Source organism: Chelmon rostratus, chromosome 10, assembly GCF_017976325.1.
Source record: "Chelmon rostratus isolate fCheRos1 chromosome 10, fCheRos1.pri, whole genome shotgun sequence".
Classification (NCBI taxonomy): domain Eukaryota; kingdom Metazoa; phylum Chordata; class Actinopteri; order Chaetodontiformes; family Chaetodontidae; genus Chelmon; species Chelmon rostratus.
In genome coordinates, this window is record NC_055667.1 from 17,053,644 (window position 1) to 17,074,929 (window position 21,286).

General features: G+C 44.2%; 1 protein-coding gene across 1 annotated transcript; it reads right to left on the bottom strand.

Moving 5' to 3' along the window:
* Nucleotides 1-17,174: 17,174 nt before the first annotated feature.
* On the bottom strand, nt 17,175-21,013 carry mafba (v-maf avian musculoaponeurotic fibrosarcoma oncogene homolog Ba). Its single transcript, XM_041946590.1, has one exon. It carries the CDS (start codon nt 20,559-20,561, stop codon nt 19,332-19,334), a length of 1,230 nt encoding a protein of 409 aa, XP_041802524.1. The 5' UTR covers nt 20,562-21,013; the 3' UTR covers nt 17,175-19,331.
* Nucleotides 21,014-21,286: the final 273 nt, after the last annotated feature.

Here is a 21,286-nt window from a genome sequence, read left to right on the forward strand (position 1 = left end):
ACAGGTTTTTGGAACACCCGCCTTGGTACCCCCTCTCCATCTCCCGCTTTCCTCCCACTCGTTTACTCCATCTCCTTCTCTTTGGTATAGTTTCTGGTGTTGTGTTACACTCACACACCCTTCCTCTGGCTTAGAGCAGCACACTCCCTCCCCATCACTAGGGTTGTGTAACTGCCATTTGGTGATCAGAAAACTTAACATTTGGAGGATGAAGTGAGAAATGATTGTAAATCTCATTCTGTGATACCACTGATGATCTTACGTCACTGGTTATGTCACCATCATATCCAGAAAAAAATTAAGTTTTTCCTACATGTTTCTTAAAGGTATACCTACAGGGATATTCAGCATTATTAGTAATATTCATTTGGAAAAGCTCCAGTATGCAAATATTAAAACGTTTCCGTGTACTAGCTGCACACCCTTTTTTCTCACTTTTCTCACTTTCCCCCCACCTCTATTTTTTCTCCTTTTCACACAATCAGTGTTGACAGTTTAACAGCTGAGAGAAATGCTCTCACATATTTCTGTGACAGATGTGTAAATGTCCCATAATGATGAAAGGTGACATTCCACAGAACTGGCAGAGACGGGAAGCGCTGCTCAAAGGCCACAGGAAACAGGAAGTGACCAAGGATGAGTTGTATGAGTCGCTTACGGTCAATCCTGAGGAGACTTAGGGAGTCATCAGAGGATGAGGTGTTACCATATACGCAGATGCAGAAATGAAAAAGAAAAATCGGACTGAAGTCCTCGCCATGATGATGCCGCGGAGTGTGTGTTGACAAGCAGCATTACAGACATGGAGAGAGAGAGGAGCCGAGAGTGAGTCTATAACTAGTTTTGTGTTAAAAGGTCAAAGTCAGGCCTGGGATTTGAAATTGAAATGAAGTGTTGGTTTGGCACCGTGCCCACCTCAGTACTCTATGGAAAGAGTGTGTGTGAGTACGTGTGTGTGTGCAGCACATCACCACCTGTGTACACATTTATCCCCATTTCCCACAGTTTTATATATTGAGTTTGGATTTCTTATACAAGTATATTGTGTAAAAACAGTGAATTTTCTATAAAGTACATTGTATGTTGTGATTAAGGCAGTGTTTCTGTCCTTCTCGCAGAATCCAGCACTTCCATGTTACAGCATGACTTTCAGTGTTAAGACAACAGGATACCATCTTGTAAGTTGATGCCCCATTCATTCCTGTGAATGCTGCCTGGTACTCTGAAAACATTCTTCAGGCTTCTGCAGTTTAGAGTGCTACAGGACTCCATCTCCGGGCGACCAGGTTGACCCCTCAACGCACGAACGGCTCAGAAATGATGCACTCATGTGGCTCTTCAGGTCTTTAAATTTTATTGGACCTAATGGCTCAAAATTGTGCAGTAATAATTGCAGAGGATCACTTTAGAGTTTTTATGATGCTCAATTTATTGTTTTACTGCGGTTTCTTGTGCAAGTTTTGTGACTGAAAGCTTGGATAATATACTTGCTGCAGTGGAGATAACGATGTGGATGTGTGGATGTGTTGATGTATTTTGCATGCAGCACCTTATTGTTTTGTGGTCGTGTACTGTACTTTGGGAAAGTTTTTTGTGAGGGCTGTGTATGGGGGAAAAGTCTTTTTCAGCCCATGTGCACCATGTGACCTTTAGTTCTGACTGTTGCCACTATGCCAAAAAATGCCACACATCCCAGCTCTGTTCCTACGTTTGTGCCCTCATTACTTCAAAACTCTGCCAGAAGTAGCAGATTTTGCGGTTTATAAGCAAAGCAGGCATTGTTCGAAACAATACAGATCAATGTCAGATAAGTAGAATATGCATCAGTTTGACAGGTTTTGACACTTATTTGTTTTATTCATGTTTTTCCATGATTGCAGTTTGCTATGCAATCCATTGTAGGCTCGTTACAATGGTTAGGCTCGGTTTGTGCTTATTTTTATCATCTCATAGGTGTGCAGGAGTAATTATAGGAATACAGTGCAAAAAGTTTGCTTTTAACAGCAGTTCCTTCTCCTGGTAAGCTAATGTTGACATAGTAATGCCATGTTAGCTCTGTGTCGCTAAAAAATGCAGTTTTTAGGTTTTAATGCTCTCCATTTGATGAATATCAAGCAGAGAACTGTCACACATGCACTTTTTTAGTGCAGCATTTGTTAAAGTCTGACAGAATCCAGAAGCGAAACTCACATGACAATTGAAAAGTCTTAAGCATGTGATATTTAATGGAGCTAATGTAAACATCATCTACGAATTGCTGGCTTTCCCCTCAAGAAGCTGGTTTGTAAAGATTGTTGTCTTTCTTCTAACTTTAGCAGAGAGGGTTCTTATTTAAAGCAAGGTGGACCTTTGCTGCTATAGCAGGAAACCTCAACAATTCACATTAGACAGTTCAAATTAATACTAAATCACTTGTCATTCTCATAGTATTTGATGGTTTGCTCAGTGTAAACAAAGAGATTTTCTGCTCTTTGCAAGCTAGTTTCATCACCTGGTAATTGGCAGGCAGCCTCAGTCTTCTTCCACCAGTCTTCCTTGATGACGCAGTTATTTATACAGACAGAGATAAACAGAATGTAACTGGATGAAACTAAGGATAAAATCCATAAATCAAATACTTGCACAAACACATGTTTATGAATTTCACACCAGAAATTACCAATTACTCACAAATAACATAACTCTCAATTATTACATTTTTCAGTGGGCCTCCCCGGCTCGACTGTGTAAACCACCACTCTGTGAATGATGTGCTACTGACAACCCTGGGACTGACAGAGAGGGATGACTGAGGGAGGCTGAGGTACTGTTAAGCAATGGATGGATAGCACAGGCTGAAACAGGGAAGCGGGGGAATGGCTGCCTGCCAGAGCCCAGCGCCAGGTGCAGAATGTAGGGTAGAGAAGTGTCCTTCCTCAGCTCCCCCGTGGAGGGCACCAGCCCATACTGAACCTCCACTGTCCCGGTACCCTCTACTGCTGCTAGGCCGCTTTTCCTCCTCACCCACCACGGCTGTTTCTCGATGTTGCCCTCACTTGCTCCCTGTTTCTCTCCCAGTAGAAAACAACTCGGTGCCAAACAGAAGAAGGAGATTGTGTCAATTTAATGGTATGTGCTGTATGCCGCAAATCACACACACATGTGCTGCACTCACAAGCAAACCCCATCTCTCTTCTCTGTCTCTCTGTCTCTCTCTCTATCTATCTATCTATCTATCTATCTATCTATCTATCTATCTATCTATCTATCTATCTATCTATCTATCTATCTATCTATCTATCTATCTATCTACTGTATATATACATACATATGTTGCACAGAGCCACAGACTTTTATGGCTCATGTGTGTTGTGACAGTGTGAAAGGCACAGGAAGGAAAGGCCGTGCTTCCTCTGATGCTCCTGCTGCTGTGGACCAGAGGAGATAAGAGCACACACACACACACGGATGCACACACACAGCCATGAACAAACAAATCACAGCACAGATCCATGCTGCCTGCACTAACACCCCCTCCCTCTCTACCTCCCCTGCAGATCAGCTTCCACGTGGTTTGGCCTTAATCAACCCCCTGCACACACCGTCACACACCCCCACCTCCATCTTGCACATTTTGGTTTGTTCTCATCTCAACAATTTGCACTCCCCGGTCCAGCTCAAAGTGTTTGAATTGGCGCGGCCAGACGAACACTGGAGGCTGTTAGTTTCAAACAGGCAAATAATCGCTGCTCAAATTAACACTGAACTGTTTGTGTTATTGATACAAAGCAATCACCCTGGCTGCTCTGCCATAAGAAGTGTCCTCTCTATCCTGTCATTGGTTTATTAATGTGCACGTGTGGAAGAAAAGCACCTCTTTCAGAAATAAGAGAAGAACTTCCTGGAAAGTGTGTATGCTGTGCTTTCCAGGGTGAGATTGCTGCTGAGAGTGTGTGCCTGTGTTATTTTCTGTGTGTGTGTATGTGTGTGTGCCCGCTGACGTAAGCCCCTCTATCTGATGATGCCCTTCTAATCCCCACAGTGATGTGTCATGAATATGGAGTTTAAGACTCAAATCCCCAGGGATACACAGGCTATAGATAGCTTGCTCCTTCCACACACGCACATACACACAAAAGGCGCACACCTTCAGCAGCAGTCCCACTCGGGCACACATAGTGTACACACTGCTGCTGACCCTTGTGACGTTGAAGGGGCAGAACAGGGAGGAGGTGATTAAGATGAAAGTAACAGAGTCAGAAGAATTTCAATGGATGGAGGAAATAACTGAGGAATGCAGAAAATAAAGAATTTGCTTATTGAGCTGCTGATTGGCTGTTAAGTTCAAAGAATGAGTCTTATTTTGTGGCTTTGGCCATCATTCCTGTTGGGAATGGTAACAATGTAGTCACCGTGTTAATAGCTGAGATCTGGGAACTCCAATACAGTCTCCCATGTGTTTTCCCAGTTAAGCTGTGATTAAAAAAAAAAGTAATCACTGCGCCATATGATAACACGAGAGTGCATAGTTTCACTCATAGTTTGTGAAGATGTTGCTTTCAATACATGTAACATCAATGGCATAAGACACATACAAAAGCAAACAAACATGATAAATAAAATGAGTAGTATCAGGGAGTTACTGAGAATAACATGGCTAGGAAGAATATCTATGCAGCATACGATGATATTAATCACTGTCAGGTGCCAACATTCATAATACAGGCTTATCTGTTAGTGTGATATAAGTCCAAAAAGATCCCACACTGGTGTCTTACTTTTGTTTCTGTTATTCATCCTGTTAATTCATCATAGGAAGCTCTCAGAGTGCAGGACTTTGACGCCAGAGACCGGCGTTTGGATCCAGACTCCCGTCTGTGGTTAGGTTTAAGCAACAAAAGCACTTTGGTTAAGGTTGGGGAAAGATCATGGTTTTGGTTAAATGTTAATAAACACCATGAACATCATGAACAAGTCACTGCAGTATTTTTTGCATTAAACAAAGACCACAGTCTTTCACTAACCTTAACCAGGTGCTGCCAATGCCTAAACATGATATAAAAAGCTTAATAATGCTGTACTCGTTGCAAGTGGTTCTTGTATTGGAATGAGTTAATCGAATATTTCAACAGAAAAATGATGTGCGTTGTTAGTAAAATGTTCATTTTACTGATACTAGGGATGTTCCTGACGACTAATTCCCCTGACATTTAAACAGAAATTAAAACTGTGACTTGTCGAAAAGTAAGAAAACACAATGTCAAAATTGTGCACGATTTAATGAATAAGGTTAAACATTGTCAGAAAAAGTCATGCATATATTATGAGAGCCATTTGAAAACATTAATCACGTTCTTCAATACCTAAATTGTATTTCAAATGTTGCTGAAATGTGTGGCACTTTGGGCCGTGCATAAAGATTGTACATTATCTTGTATAGTAATAGTAATAACTTTAACCAGGCACTGTATCTGGTGCTGCCAAGCAAGGGTAGCGATGTTTAATTGACAAATTGTGCACATCTGTAAATGATATGCTCAGTATCAACATGTTTGCTACGTGCGTCCTCATTTTGTCAATAGTGAGACGTAATCTGGTGTGCATTATGTTTCCTTCAAAACATATTTGTTATATATAAATTTGTAGGTTAGGGAGCAAGGTGACCAATCAGGCACCAAGCAACAGCAGTCAGATGGCCATGCAAGTTTCAAACAAACCTCTTGCTTTGCTCAACCTACTTAAAAGTGGAGAGTAAAACTATTTTCCCACACTATCCATTGTAAGCATTCATGACAGTTTACAGATAACCTTTTCCATCATGTATGTTGATGTGTACTAAGAAGTTCACTATGGTTGATCGTTACCTCTCAATATGCTAACACACAGTGCAGGACAAATACACATCACAGTCCAGATGCTTGTTTATGTTCCCAGAACACAGCAATTACTTTTGTGAGCACAGTCTTATCATAACTTATATAAACGATGGCCACAACTATGAAAATCAGACTGCAATAAACCTGGGTTATCCTTGAACATCATGTGGAGCTGTATGAAAACGGCAGCCGCATGGTGCCATCCCGTCATGTGATTAGGATTAAGCTGCAATCGATTAACTTTGCATTTATGTCACAAATATCTGAAATTACCAGCTTGTGTAAATTTGCTTGTGTGTGCATGTGTGAAAAAATGTGTGGTATGAATTGATGAGGTACTGGAAGCTCTTTATGTTTTATTGAAGGCAGTAACCTGGAAGTGTGGTTCCTTGGGTTATTGTGGCCTGGAACACACACAGATGCATACCGTAGGTGATAAAAGACATAATGTAAGTATAATCACGTTTTCTGCCTTACCCTGACACACGAACGCACACGCACACGCACACACGCACACACACAAATGTATCCCACCACGCCCCAAAAGCTTGCCAACCCATATGGCTTGGGGATAATAAACCGAACAGCCAGCAACACGTCTCCTGCACTCCCGAGCCAGGCAAGCCAAAGGAATGCACATCTCTCCAGTTCACTCCCTCCCTTTATCTGCCTCTCTCTTTTCTTCCCTCCTCTGTCTGTTTGTCATTCTCCGTCTTTTTCCTGCTCGACTCTGAGGCATTTGGTGAAGGACCCTCTTTTAAAGTGGAGAGGTATGCGTCTGAGTGTATGTTGGCATCTGAGTGTGTGTTTGTGTGTTCGAGGTGTGCCAAAGAAACCAGTCCGACGAGTCTGTGAGGAGCGTGCCCTTGGGATGGAGGCAAGAGGGGAAGGGAAGAGAGGGGAAGTGGGATGGAAAAAGAGAGGGAGTGCGAGGATGAAATGAATGGGAAAATAAACAGTCATGTGAAGGAGTGAGGGAAAAGGGTTAGAGGAACTTGAGATTGGTGGAACAGTATCTCCCATGCTCTGTATCTCAAATGCCAACTATGAATGTGACCAAACACACCTCTTACCCCCTATCTCCCTTGTTTCTTCCTCTGTCATTTCCCCATTGCTCTTCTCTTCCCAGGCCTCCCACCTCTCTGCCTCTCTGTGGTGCAGTGGGACAGCCAGCGAGGCCTGCGGCAGGAGTGCTAAGCCCGGGCCTGGATTTGGAGCAGGGCTGCTCTCGGTTGAGCGGGATCCAGGCCCCCTGAGGCCAAAGGGGAGGGGGTGGAGGGTAGAGGGGGTGGCGGGTGGGAGGCAGGGAGGAGAGGGAGGAGAGCCGCGGCAGCGAGCAGTGCAGTTCTGGATCACCTTCAAAGAGCTTCAATCCCAACGGAGAGACTGGATTCCTCTGCGGAGGGAGGGAGAGAAAAGGGGGAGTGTACGAGGGGAGAGAGAGAGGGAAAGACATGGGAGACATGAGACAAGGGGAAAGTGTGAAAAGAGAAAGGAAAGAAGTGGTTTGGGGTGTAACTTCTTTCCCACTCTTCCGCTCTCCTTCTCCCTCCCTCTTTCTCTCTCTCTGCACGGCGTGCATGCACTTGCCCTTCATGCAGCAGCCTATACTGAGATGATCTATCTGTGTGCTCGAGCAGGGAGACATGGGAAATCTGGCCCGCACAAAGGCGTCGTTGTGCCTCCCTGGAGCTTCCTTTAGGGGCCGGCATGTGTGTATGTATGCCTGTGTTTGTGTGTGACAAGGATGAGTAAGAGTTTAACTTCTCAGGCCCCCCACCCTCCAGAAGGTTCTCCGAACACAGGAGTACACACACACACGCACACACACTCCCAAATGCACCTCCAAAAAGGCAAGGACATTGCAGATTGCCACCTAGGCTTCCCGTTCTTGTACATGTGGTGGATGACTTTCAAGCTCTGCACCTATAAGCCTCTTACAGAACACAGAGAAAGTGTGTGACAATTTGGGAAACCTTGGATTTGTTCAGCTGGAGTTGGGCATCTTCACATTTTGTGAATTTGGGGCAAATCGTACATTTTATGGTTTGTGTTCCAGTGTGTGTTTGTGCGTGTGCATCAGTGACAGACCTTCATCCTGAGTCTGGGTCAGCAGTTTGTTTAGCATCAATTAGAGGCTCTGTGTTCCTCAACGCAAGCGTGAAGGGAGAATTAACGTGCAGTGGCACATTCCCACCAGCGTATTATTACAAACAGCGCCTCAGCTGGAACAGTCCTACCGTGTGCTCGTGTGTGTCTTCACGCATGTGTGTGCACGCACACATGTGTTCGTGCGTACATAGGTAAATCATTCAAAATCGAAAAGTGCTTTACTTTTCCATTTTTTCTTTTCTCCCTGTCTGTCTTCTTCTAGTGTTCCTCTCTACTCTTTCAAGGACTATGGTCTGACCACAGCCATTTCCCTTAGCCTCTGCTTTGCCTAGCAACACACAGCACATAGTTTCCATAGAACATGTATTTAATGAGAGAGAAGATATATAGATACTGGAGAAAGTCTCTTGTAAAGACAACTGGGTCTGAAGATTTCCTGCTCTGCTCACAGACAAAGTTTGAAAAACACATGTTCAGTGGCTTTAGTGCAGACTTTCCTCTTAAAGGCATGTAGTAGAAGACTATACATGGAATGGAGCTGTGTTTAATGCTGCTGTCATCTTGACAGCAACATTAAATACAGGGTATGGTTGTGATAAATGAAACACCAATGTAATTACTTAGCGTTGTGGTGGTGGGTTATGTTTTTATTGTTATGGGTTTGGTCCAGCCTTTACACAAAGAGTAATCATTGTTTAACAAAATGACTCAAAGTGATCATAATTTGAGCCCTCCATTCTTCTGAAGCTAGTAAAACAGTTCCTGTCAGGCACTGCATTGGCTTGAAAATTCATCCATAGTCTGACCCGGCCTAATTCAGGCCAGAGCCCAGCTTGGGCTAAAAAACCACAGCCTGAAGCTTGAAGCCAATATTTTGATGTCAAAACTGTCTTTTTCTCTGTTAAAGTCAATTGGAAAGTCAGTTTGCCTTGTCGTGAGAAACAAACAATGATCTCAAATGCAGACAACTGTTCGACTGATGTTCTGCCTTACCCATTACGTTTTTTTTTTTAATATTCTCTGTAGCTAAATATCCAATACCGTCAGACTTAACAAGTGAGCAAGTTGCAACTTGCTGACTTTCCATAACTTGTAGTGTGTGTGTGTGTGTGTGTGTGTGAAGTCAAGGACAAAATGATCAGGGTGCAGTGCATTTAGTCTATCATCGCAGTCTTGATATGGAAACCTATATCTAATAGTAACATTGCATGCAAGTGTTATTTATATTTTAGGTTTAAGCCTGAAAGTGAAACCGAACTCTTTTCAAATATGCTCAGGTGCTGTTGGCCTTGGGCCTGGCTGAAGAACTTAAATACCTTCATGCGCTGTATGTTTATATAGGATCACATGGTGGCATTATATTATTATGTTTTAACAACTCTGTCTAAAAACAAAGCCAGTGTCACGCTCCTCAAGTCATTTTGAGTCATCAACACATCCTGACAAGTTAGAGGATCCATTGTTTTCTTTGAAAACCGCTTCCAAGAAAGATATGCATCATTCATGATCATTCAACATTATTATGTTAGAAGTGATTAGAACATGCCTAACCCTCTTAGGGATTATTGGATTGAATTCATGCCAGGAAATGTCCCACACACGGGCACAACATTGCCAGAATCCTTCAGTTTAGCAGTGTTTATGTTGCTTTTTTCCTTACTTTAATTACACTCTCTGCATAAATATGGAATATAGTTTCATTTCTTTTGTGTCCTTTTGTGTTCTTTGATGGGTGATGGGATGTCAGTGGGCCTCTGCCAGGAGAAAGGTTTCCTGGCTTTGCCAAGGTATGCCCTCCTCCCTCTCTATCATGTGGAGCGAGGCTCTATACTCGCTTGTAAACAGTGAGATAAGTGTGGTTTACCCGTAGCTGGGGTGTAAGGTGCACTCAGCACCGCCCTGACATGTCTGTGCCAAAGCCCAACAGGGGTGTAATTACCTGAGACTGGGTCAGCACTTTATCCTGGGTAAAAATACCTGCCTACTTTTGGAAAGGGAACAGAGAGGGCAGCTCCATGCAAAGGGAAGCCTGTCTTCATGCATCCAGCCAACTTCTCCTCTCTGTTGGGCGATCCACCGTTCCTTTAGAAGACTCATACAGCATTACTTAACAATCTGTCATGGGGACTCCCAGACAAAACCTTTCCGTCTTCTTCCTCTGCTTTACATGGCAACGACGGACTGACCTACAAAACACTTTTACACACGTCCAATATTCCACTCTCCACCTCTAACTGCAGCGACTTTCAGTCTAGTACCTTTCCACACGCTCTGTATTCCCCTACTCCGCCCCTTTCACACCACATCTGTCTCTCTGCCCTCCGAGTCAAGGACAGAGAGGGCCAAGCAGACATGCAGAGGACAGCTCTACACCAATCAGGAGACAGAGAGAGCTTGTGTCAATTAAATGGTATGTGCTTATGCCGCAAATCACAGACACATGTTCTCTTCTCCCCTCCCAGCCTGTGGCTGTTGCCTCTCTTCTCCACCACCTAATGCAGCGTAATCATCCTCATTACCTAATGAGACCCTACTGTACACACAAACTCTCCCCCTCTCTCTCCCCCCTTGCACATGTGTATAAAGCGCAGCCACATGCTCACACTAAATGGTATAGTAAATGCAGTACACAACCATCTGAACCTCTACCGCACTGTCAACAGAGTGGCTCTCGCTGCCACAACACTGTAAAGCCTCTAATGCCACAGTAATACTATTGTAGTGTGTATTATCAACAGGACAGTGAGCACTGAATTAGGCTGGCAGCTGGGGAGGGGAGAAACCCCTCATTAGCTCCCTTCAATGTATCTACTTCCCCTAATCTGTTACAATAACATAATCTCTTTAAAAGTGCTGCAGCTTAAGTCCAATCTGCCTAAAACCTGACACGTGATTGAGGTCAATCCACAGTAAACCCCGAACTGTGGGGTCCCAAGAACCCCACACACCAGCCCCACCCATCATCTAAGCTGTGGTACGGTATGTACAGGTATTATGTTTTGCACAGAATGTCTGAATGTCTTTCCCTGGTTCAGACTTATCTCCTTCCACCGCCAACCTTACACACACAGTCAGACAGAGCCCGGCCTGCCGCCTGCTTGCCTCTGATCCCAGTGCAGTTTGTATCCTTTTCGCAGCCTCTGTTCTATCCAACCCTGGTAGTAGAGCGCCGTTCTGCTCTTTTTATTTTTTGAGGTTTTTCCATAGTGTCTCTTGCCTCCAAACCACTTACAGATGTTGGCAGCGGGGAGCGTTGTGGCAACTCCAAACGAGGAAATCTAAATAGAGATCAGGCTGTAAAATAAAAAAGACGGCCCGGAGAGAGAGAAAACAAGGGGAAAGCAAGAGAGCAAATGCGAGGATGGGGTGAATGGGTGAGAGAGAAGGCAGAGAGCAGCGAGTGAGCATAGAATTACTAGAGAGAAAAAAAAAACGATATACTTTATGGGCATGTAAGAGCAGTGATGTGATTTGAGGGCAGCTTTTTTTGTTTTGTTGGCAGAACTTGGATTCAAACTTGTTTGAACCATTTTGGTCACAATTGCATCTTCTGACTTGTCACCCAAACAGCAGACAAATACAGGCCGGAATAAATACGTAAAGTCCTGTGCAATGCCTGTGTTCGTAGATGGAGGATAAAGTTAAAGCATGAATTTACCATCAGCCAAAAGGCTACCTACTGTAACAGGAAACATACATTTTCAGTAAACTACTGCAGATTTTCAATAGCTGATAATGAATCCTCGTAAAATTCTATATGGTTCAAAACCACAACTTCATATTCGCTTTTCCAGCTACGGCTCCCTTGGCAGGCTTTTATATTAAATAACAGGCTATAGCACATAGGAATAACACCCACCAACTGGAATTTACCAAGGCCTACTGGAAAACAATTTGGCTGGGTCGAAGGTAGACTTGGCCCGGCTCTGCGGTGGTAGCTCCATGTTACCTCCCTCCACCTGTTTTACAGGAAGTAGCCTCGTCCCGGTGGATCAGAGAGGAAATGTGTTGAAATGCCACATCCTGCTCCGAGCTCAGAGTCAGAGTTCACTGCAGCTAATGCGTATTATGTCCAGACACCTCCTGGAGAGAGAAAGAGCACAGAGGAGGAAGAAGTGGCAGCGTGTTTGCAGTCATGCCACTCTCTGCGCGGTGATTGTAAAGATGAGTGACCTGTCTCTCCCATCTCTCCTCTCCCTCCCTCCTCTTCCCCTCTCCCCCTGCACTTTATTTATTAATGGATCCATTCAATTATTTACTTCACATCTTAGGGCGACAACAGGCCAGAGCACAGTACAGAGGGTGGAGATGATACAGCACACCAACGACACTCATGCAAGGTAGTCCAGGTACTCAGCAGAGTTAACTGACTGGTAGGATATACATCTATAGTGTGTTGGTGAATAGAAAATGATCTTTATGCACATTCTATCCAAGATGCTTGGCTTTGTAATTTGTTAATTTGATTAAGGAATTATTTTCAGTTAATCATTTAGTTCATTTAATGTCAGAGAATAGTGAAAAGGCCCATCACAATCTCTGAGCTCAGGGTGACGTCTTCAGGTTGCTTGCTTTGTTTGATCAAGAGCCAAAAAGTGAAAGATATGCAATTTACATGCATTTAAAGCAGAGAAATGTAGCAAAGTCCTCATTTGTGTAGTAAATGACTTGATTCATTCCATATCAAACCTGTTGTAAATTCATTTTCTGTAAAGTGACAAATTTGGATGGTATTCATGCTTTGTGTTCCCACAACGATTCTGCATTATTTCACTTGGTGATTCCTCCAACACATCTGTAATATTTTTAGCAACAGATTGTAATTAAGTACATTTAATAAAGTACTGTATTTCAGTGTAAATTTGAGGTGCTTGTACCTTTTCCACATCATACGACTTTAGATTTCTTTTACAAATAATGACTTTACTCAGTATAATGCGTTGTTATAGATTAAACAACCCAACACTGTGTAGAATAGTTAAATTTAGCTCCATCTCGACCAGCTGCAACAATAAAATGCTACTTACACATTAATGCAGCAGTAATAAAACTCTAAAAATATATGATAGTATAACACTCATGGGGGGCATTTTTCGGCATTATGAGTACTTTTACTTTACTTTAAGTAGTACCTAATAATACTTACGCATTTTTGCTTAATCAACATTGTCAGTACAGGACTTTTATTGTAATTGAATACTTTTATATTGCAGTGTTGCTGCTGTGAATCTACAATCTGAATCCTTCACCACAGATTGTCAGTGAGAGTCAGCAGTGCTTAAATGGCAGAAAGCGCCTTTCACATGTCCTGATGAAATATGGTCTGTGCACCTTTAAAACTCTGAGGATGGGGGGGGGGGGGGGGCATTATGGCGTCCTGTTTGCATTAGAGGTTGATGGTTCAAACGTATCATTGACCGCTCGGTGTCTGCTCTTATCTTCTCCCTCTGGCCTTATCCCCACAGCGGCCAGACATGGATCAATCCCACCCGGAATTGGGTTTCACATCCCGGAAGCAGAGATGTACACATGGGTCACTTTTCATCGACTCACTGCGGCCATGGCCATAGGTATCCATCATGCAGACCATTGACTGGTTGTGACCATGAAGGTACAAATTCATCACAAAGAGAGCGGCTGCGGTGGACGACGTCAGCGGAAAGCAGCGGCTGCTTCTCGTCTGCAACCATGTGGAAATGGAGCCTTTTGAGATACTATCATTAATGTTGATGTAATTTCAGGATAACATGAGTGTGCAGTTATAAAGTGTGTTGTAGAGTCAAGCATTGGACGAGCATTTTATGTATGGAAAATCACATTTCCTGCCATTTACAATTTCCAACATCAAAGCATGTAAAACAAAATGAACTTTAAGTATAGGTCAGTGTGTGTTTTTTGTATGGCAGCGTGTGATGGCCTCATACTGTCAGACAATATATTCATGTCCACCTTTTCTTTTGATCTCTGTGTTGGAGTGATTAGTGTTTGCGTGCAATTCTTTGAGTGTGTGTGTGTGTGTGTGTGTGTGTGTGTGTGTGTGTGTGTGTGTGTGTGTGTGTGTGTGCGCGTGTGTGTGTGTGGAACAGGCAGAAGATAAATAACAGACAGAGTGATGCCGTCTGAGTCTGAACTGCAGAGTCGACTGGGCTCGGCTCGGCTCGATGGAAGGAGACGAGATGAAGGGAAGGATGGAAAGCGAGATGAGAGTGAGAGACGAGGAGAACAAGATGGTGAGGATTGATTGCCATTGACTCGGGTCTGGTGCCCTGGAACTGAGGTTCCAACAGCCGGCCTTAAACACAAGCACACACACACAAACACACACACACACACACCTATGAGATATGGTGAGCAGCTGGAAAAATAAGCAGTCATTTTCAACGCCAAGGAGAGTCTGACAATACTCAACAGGATAAAACACAAATCCACAAAGACTAATTAGAGCAACATATTTCTTTCATCCCCTATTCTCGTTGTGTTTACATTGGTAGGTGAGCACTAATACACACCCACATACACACTCTGCAAAACCCTCTCAGTAACAGGTTAATGTTCTCTAGTGTGTGTGTCCCTTGGGAAAAGCCTGCTTTAATTCCCTGGGAAATCATTGTGATTTAGAGTAGCAGGGAAGTCACTTCCAATGAAAGTCAATGGACCGCTGGTGTAGTGGACTAGACTGCTTGTGTGTGCATGTGTGCCTCTCTCTCAGTGTAAGTGTGTGTGTATGCGTAACATACCTAAACGGAATTTGTCGAAATGCGATTAAATCAACATTATAACACAGACGGAGTTCAAACCACACAGAAGCTGGTGGTAATTAAAATAACCATATGTGGCTGTGTGACTGGCGTAAATACAGTGAAATTAGCAAACACACACCCTGACAAATTGCGCAAGATGCAAATGAGTTCATGGTGTTTCAGCTCTGAATGTGAAGAGCAGGCAGAAATGCGGAAACACACTTCAGAGATTTTGAAATACCTGCAGGAAGGCTCAGACTAATGCTTGCAGAGCTTCTAAAAGCTGCTGGCCTGCTCTAGCTGACTCCTTAAAAACGTAGTGGGGTCCAACAGAAGCAGGCCAGGTTTGGGGGCTTCCGTGTGCGGGCTCTTCTCTGCTGCTGCCGCCAACGTCGCTGCTGCTGACACAAGGAGCTGGAGGTGGAGGCTGGCAGAGCAGGCTGAATGCAGATAGGATCTCTGTGGGGGGGCGTGAATGTGTGATCGGAGACTAAAATCATTACAGTACGCCTGGTCACTGTGTCCTTGGCTCTTCCGCTGAGCTGAGCCTGATGCTTTCCTCTGCTTTCCCCCTCTGCCTTTTTCTCCCCTACTTTGTCTTTCCCTTTTTAAAAAAAACTATCCACTATCCATTTCTCTGTGAAGTACTACACATGACTGACTCCTGACAAAAATCATGCTTTTCTTCACAAAATGACGAAAAAGGTTCCTGCAGGTAAGAACCTGTGAAATTGTCTTGGGGCTGTCACCTCTGCACCGTTTTAAGTGTGCACACATAATTTATACAAGTCAGTGATGATGCAACGAAACATTACGCAAATGCATCCTCAGTGGATCAATGCTGATTTATTAATCAGATTGCCATTATTTGGATTCACTTTTTTGTCCACTATTAATTGATTTAATTAAGAGATTTATCATAAAGGAGGTGGAAATAGAATTTGAGCCTCCCTTGTGGAGCACGTCAGACAGCTTTTATACATTTAATAGAAATGGCTGTTAGGTTATGTGTCTGATTTCTCTGGCGATCACTTTCAGGCTTTTGCTCTTTCAGTTCTGTGAGTCCGGCTTAGTGTCAACATGTGTGTTGAGTTGTGGAGTCATAATAGACCATATGACACTGTGCATAACACACAAAACCTGCTTCCCTCTTCTTTGTGTTTGACTCACTCGCTCACACAGCAGCTTCTATATAAATGGTGCAGAGGTAGGCACCTAAAAACTGTTGTTTTTGTGATATTACCATAACTGTAAATATAGGCCTCTCTCTCCTGGTTCACCCCAGCTGCACTCATGCCCCCAGGCAGCAGCGGCTGTCCAGAGAGAGAGAGAGAGAGAGAGAGGGAGAGAGGGAGAATGTAAACTAGACTCGCCTTCCTTGGGTCTCATTGGTTGATTCTCTGCCTAGCGGTTTTGTCCTTGAGAATGTGCAGACACGGGGCAGATAATGTTCTGACACCAGAAACTCTAGACCGGGACCAGATCAACACTTACTCCCTTCTTCCTCGAGCTCTCTGCATCATACTATCCGGACATGCAGGTTGAAGAACGACTCCGTATGTTGAGATTTTTGCGTATCGAAGTCACGAATGTGCTTTTACTCAAAACGCCGCACGCACATTTGTAAATCAAACCTCACAGAAATCCCTCAACTTGATGTTTTTGTGCGCACCATGGCATTCTGCAGACACGAGGGGGAATGCAGTCTTTTAAGATATTGCAAGTGTGTTGACACATGGCAATCGTAAATTCCATTAATGTTAACCATAAAAATATCGCACCCGCAGGCGCGCACAAGGGATTATTCTGAAGCTGAGGTCTGGCTCCGCGCATTGGGCGACAGGGTCGGACTTTCTTAAGACTCAGATTGTGTAACAACAAGTCAGATTGAGCTTTTAAGTGTATTCAAAGCCAGGCACGCCGAAAACCACAAATTCTTTTCCCGCTTAATGTAAATCTGAGGTTTTCGTCTCTTCTCTGGTATTTTGCAAGGTCAAAGAGCTCCTTTTACGCGCGCTCTTGTGACGGCGGGGTTTCTGCAGAAGTCAGCATGCCAGCAGAGACCAGCAGCATGTATATAGGAGTCTCCCTGCAGCGCCACATAAACGGCCAGACCCGGTGATCTAATCACACTAGGCCAGTGGGCTTTGGTCCAAAGTTTCCACATCAGTCTTAAGTCTGAAAATAAAATAAAGGCCAAGGACAAATGAAGCGCAAGCAGTTTAGAGGTTGGTATAAATAAGTACCTAAAAGATAAAATAATTTTCCTAAAGCTCTGCATTCTGTCTCTCATCTGAGTGCTGCGGCTAAAATCAAAAACATTTCCTTTTTCTCTTTGCTCTGGCGCTCCTCTCACCGCAGTGTGTGTGGAGTTATTAATTACTGGTAATATGTTGTTGATGGGACTCCGTCAGATCACACATCTTTAACTATGGCGGCAGAAAAAAAGTCTGAGAGGTAATTATTGCCATTTCAATGACTTTAATAAGCAAAATAGGAAACAATTTCTTCCAAAAACAACCAAAAAATAAGACAAAACAGAAACCAGCCTGAATGGAACAGTTCAAATTTAAGTGTTTTAACTATTATTTATATAAACAGGATTGAAAATTGATCCCCATCATCGCAAAGTACATGGTATAGGTGAAAACAAAACAACAACCCGCTGCTGCAGTTTCAGTTAGATTTCAACACAGTTGAATCAGTAACAAACCAAAGATTGTTAAATGCATGACTTTTCAACAATAGTTTCAAATGCAAGCACCATGCTTATTCGATATGATCTGACAGTTTGTTAATTTAAATCATTAAAATAAAAACTTTAACTATGCATCTGGCCAGCAGAACCAGAATAATCAAATAATAATACAACAGACACAAAAAAAAACGTATTACATAATACACATTGTTTTCATTTTGAGAATTTGCACAACCTGAGTCCCCTTTTTTACTGACCGGCAGAAAAAAAATCAGGAAAACATAGAGCATTAAAGGTCAAACTTTGTATTAAAACTTTCGCGTTATCTAAATATTAGCTCTACATAAAACCCCTGACAAGTATGTTGTTGCACCTTTTTCTAAATAGTCTTAAAAAATATAAATCATTGATATCAGGCCCAGTGATAATATGCTACAGGTGGCCGTCCATGGTAATGAGAGGACACGCTTTTGTTTGGGTTTGATGCGCCTAAAAGAGTTAATAGAAAGGCAGAACAGCACTTTCCTGAATGAGTGGCACAAAAACCACGTTGAATTAAAATGACAGAGAGCATTAACCCACATTGTGTGTGTTTAACAGTAGAAATCGTGTAACCTCGCCTCGCTGCGCAATCGCCTATTCTGTGCAATCTGGGACCAATGATATTGTGGCCACATGTTTGTCTCCTCAGCCTCACGGAACACGTGTCCAAATATTCCTCTGAAACTTTGAACTCAGGCCCTGTGCTGGATAATATCACAATATAGTATCATAGTATGTCTTCCTGGAGGGAGGTCTGCACAAATTTCAAAATGAAAACGTTCAAATCATTATCCAAAAGTGCACTTGACACACAAAGTTTGTTGTATTTAAATGCAACTGAAAAAAATGCACTCCTCTCTCAATCAACACCCGAAATGATAAAAAATAATCATACAAAATAAATGAAATAAAAACACAACACAAAGAAAGAAAGAAGTTCAAACCAGCCTCCTCAATCTTGTTGTGCAGTTTTGCGGTTGCATAATATTTACAAGCCCAAAGAAACCCACACCATATGATACTGCACCGGCAGTCCTGCTGTTCTGTCCCCGCTGCATTTCTCTAACCCCCAAAGACTATGGAGAAGCGCAGATCAACAACATGCTCTTAATATACACGAGAAGATGAAAGTACAAAATAGAAATTATTACCATACATGTCCAGCATGCAGGATTAATATTTAATGCAGATTTTTTTGTTTCAATATATATTCGAATATAACCAAGCAGGCAATAAATCAATGAGATGTTGCATAAAATGCCCCCCTCCCCCCCTCCCCCCGCGTGACGGGTTAGTAGACAGAAGTTTAAATTTGCATAAAGTTGGAGTCTTGCTTTTGGAGATTTTCTGCGAGTCTCGTGTGCTGCAGGCTGCGAGGCCAGGCCTGCTCGTTGTTTCATAACAATGTCATCGTTTTGGAGAACACAATTACAAGACAACTGCCTCGACGCCATCCCACACTACTTACAGATTATTTAAAAGCTGTAGCCTCAAAAGGAGAAGGAAAAAAACAAAACAAAAAACAACAACAAAAAGTCGAGTTCATCAGCCGATCCTCTTCTTTGAAGAAGAAAAAAGTCTCTTCACTACAAGCAACTAATCTACAAAGATGCTGCGACTGATCACACACTCTACGTTGCTCTTTGTATCTCAGTTGACACGTGGATGGAGAGATGATTATATATGAGAATACTATTTGATGGATTATTCTTCTAATATGAATATAATTGTTACCGTTATTAGTATAATCATAAACAGTATGGGAAGTGTGGATTATTATCGTTTGTTCGTCAGCCAGTCAGTCATTTGTGGAGAAAGGAAAGGTGGGAGGGGTGGAGGGGAAAGTTTGTTGTGAGGGGGTTCACAAGAAAAGGCTATGACAACTCACATGAAAAACTCTGGTGATGAAGGGTTGTCACTGGTCGAGCCAGCCTCGCGGAACCCGTTATTGGCCCCTGACCCCGTCAGTTTCTCACACTTGAGTTTGTAGGCGTCCCTCTCCCTTGCCAGCCGGCTGATCTCCGCCTTCAGCTGCTCCACCTGGTTAATCAGCTGCGTCTTCTCGTTCTCCAGCACGTGCTTCTGCTGCACCCGCTTGAACCGGCAGGACTGCGCGTATCCCCGGTTCTTCAGGGTTCTCCTCTTCTGCTTGAGGCGGATGACCTCGTCCTTGGTGAAGCCCCGTAGGTGTCTGTTGAGCTCCCTCACCGACATGGACACCAGCTGGTCGTCGGTGAAGCGGTCCTCCACGTTGAGTCCGCCCCCGGAGCTGTGGTGCCCCGCCGACTGGCTCAGGTGGCCGTGCGTGTGGTGGTGATGATGGTGGCGGTGGTGATGGAGCGGCTGGTGGGACTCTGGGGAGACCGGGGACGGGCTGTCGGGGTCTTGGCTGTGGTGATGGTGGTGCTGGCTGTGTGGGTGGTTGTGTCCGCCTGCGGGGTGCCCGGACAGTTCCTCGGCGTGGTGCGGGATGCCCCCCGCGTATGGGTGATGGTGCTGCTGGCCGTGGCCGTGGTGGCTGTGATGGTGATGCGGGCCCCTGTAGCCCTCGAAGGCGCCTTGCTGCTGCAGCTGCTGTTGGACGTGCGGAGGCGGAGGGTGGCCGTGAGCTGCGGCGCCAATCAGGGCCTCCACTGCGTCCTCTGGGGTCAGGCTTAGCGTCTGCGGGTCTATCTGCTGATGGTACCCGCTGTTCGGCATCCAGTACAGCTCCTCTAGGTGGCTTTTCTGCTCTGTGGGGCTGAAGCTGGGTGAAGAGGGCACCGAGCTGCAGGGCGTACTGATGGGGGTGGAAGACACAGAGCCTTGGGGTTGGAGACGGTTACACTGGCGCACCCCGTTGCGCTCCAGCCCGGCCAGGCCTTCCTTCTTCACGTCAAACTTCATCAGGTCAAAATCATTGACATATTCCAGAGCCAGAGGGCTGCTTGGTAGCTCCGGGCCCATGCTCAGCTCTGTGCTCATGTTGCTGTCGCGACTCTTTTGCAGATATGCAAAGGTACTTGCGAGCGTCGCAAAAACTGACTTATTAATCAGCGTCTCCTCTCTCCTTTCTTGTTTCATGCAATAGTTCTTTTGGCTCCTCCACCGCTGTGCACTGACTTGCTGTAGCATGAAACACCGTGTGATTGGTGGAAAAAAAGGAAAAAGAAAAAAAGTAGTGGAGGAAAACTTTCAGACTAATGCTCTGCACACGGTTTGCGTCATATAGCCTACTTCTGCTGGGATAATCTGGCAGAGAGACCAGGCAGGAGGTAGAAAGCAATGCGCCTCAGTGCAAAAGTAAAAACCTCAGTCCCTTCAGTAGAAGTGTATTCACAAATAAAAGAAAAAAATCAGCATAAATAATAATAATAGAGGAAATACCACGGTTTGTTCGCTGCGACGGGCACCAGTCCTCGTTGCAACTTCTTGGTTGTAAGTCCCTTTTTTCTCCAGGAAAATAACAGGAGCAAATAAGCAGAGTAAATAGGGCGTCTGATTTTCGCTGAGAAGCAGCTTCTCCAGCTCTGCACCGCAGAGATTTAAAGGCTCGCCTCTCTCACTCTCTCCCACTCTATGGTATCCAGCAGACTGCGCTTGGAGCCAGCCGGCGCTTTATCCTTATAGCGCACCGTGACGTCGAGCTGAAAGGCTGGATCCGTGGCGCTCAGCTCTCCAATGGGAGCGGGACTCTGCGCTGAAACAGAGGAAGAGAAGGAGGAGGAGAGCCGCGGAGAGGAGGGCGCACAATACAGTCTTGACAGTCAGCTGACCGACTTCCCTAAAAGCAGAGGGTGGGAGGAAAGCGGAGTAGAGGGAGAGAGAGAAATGCCTCCACTTCACGGACGCGATCCGCG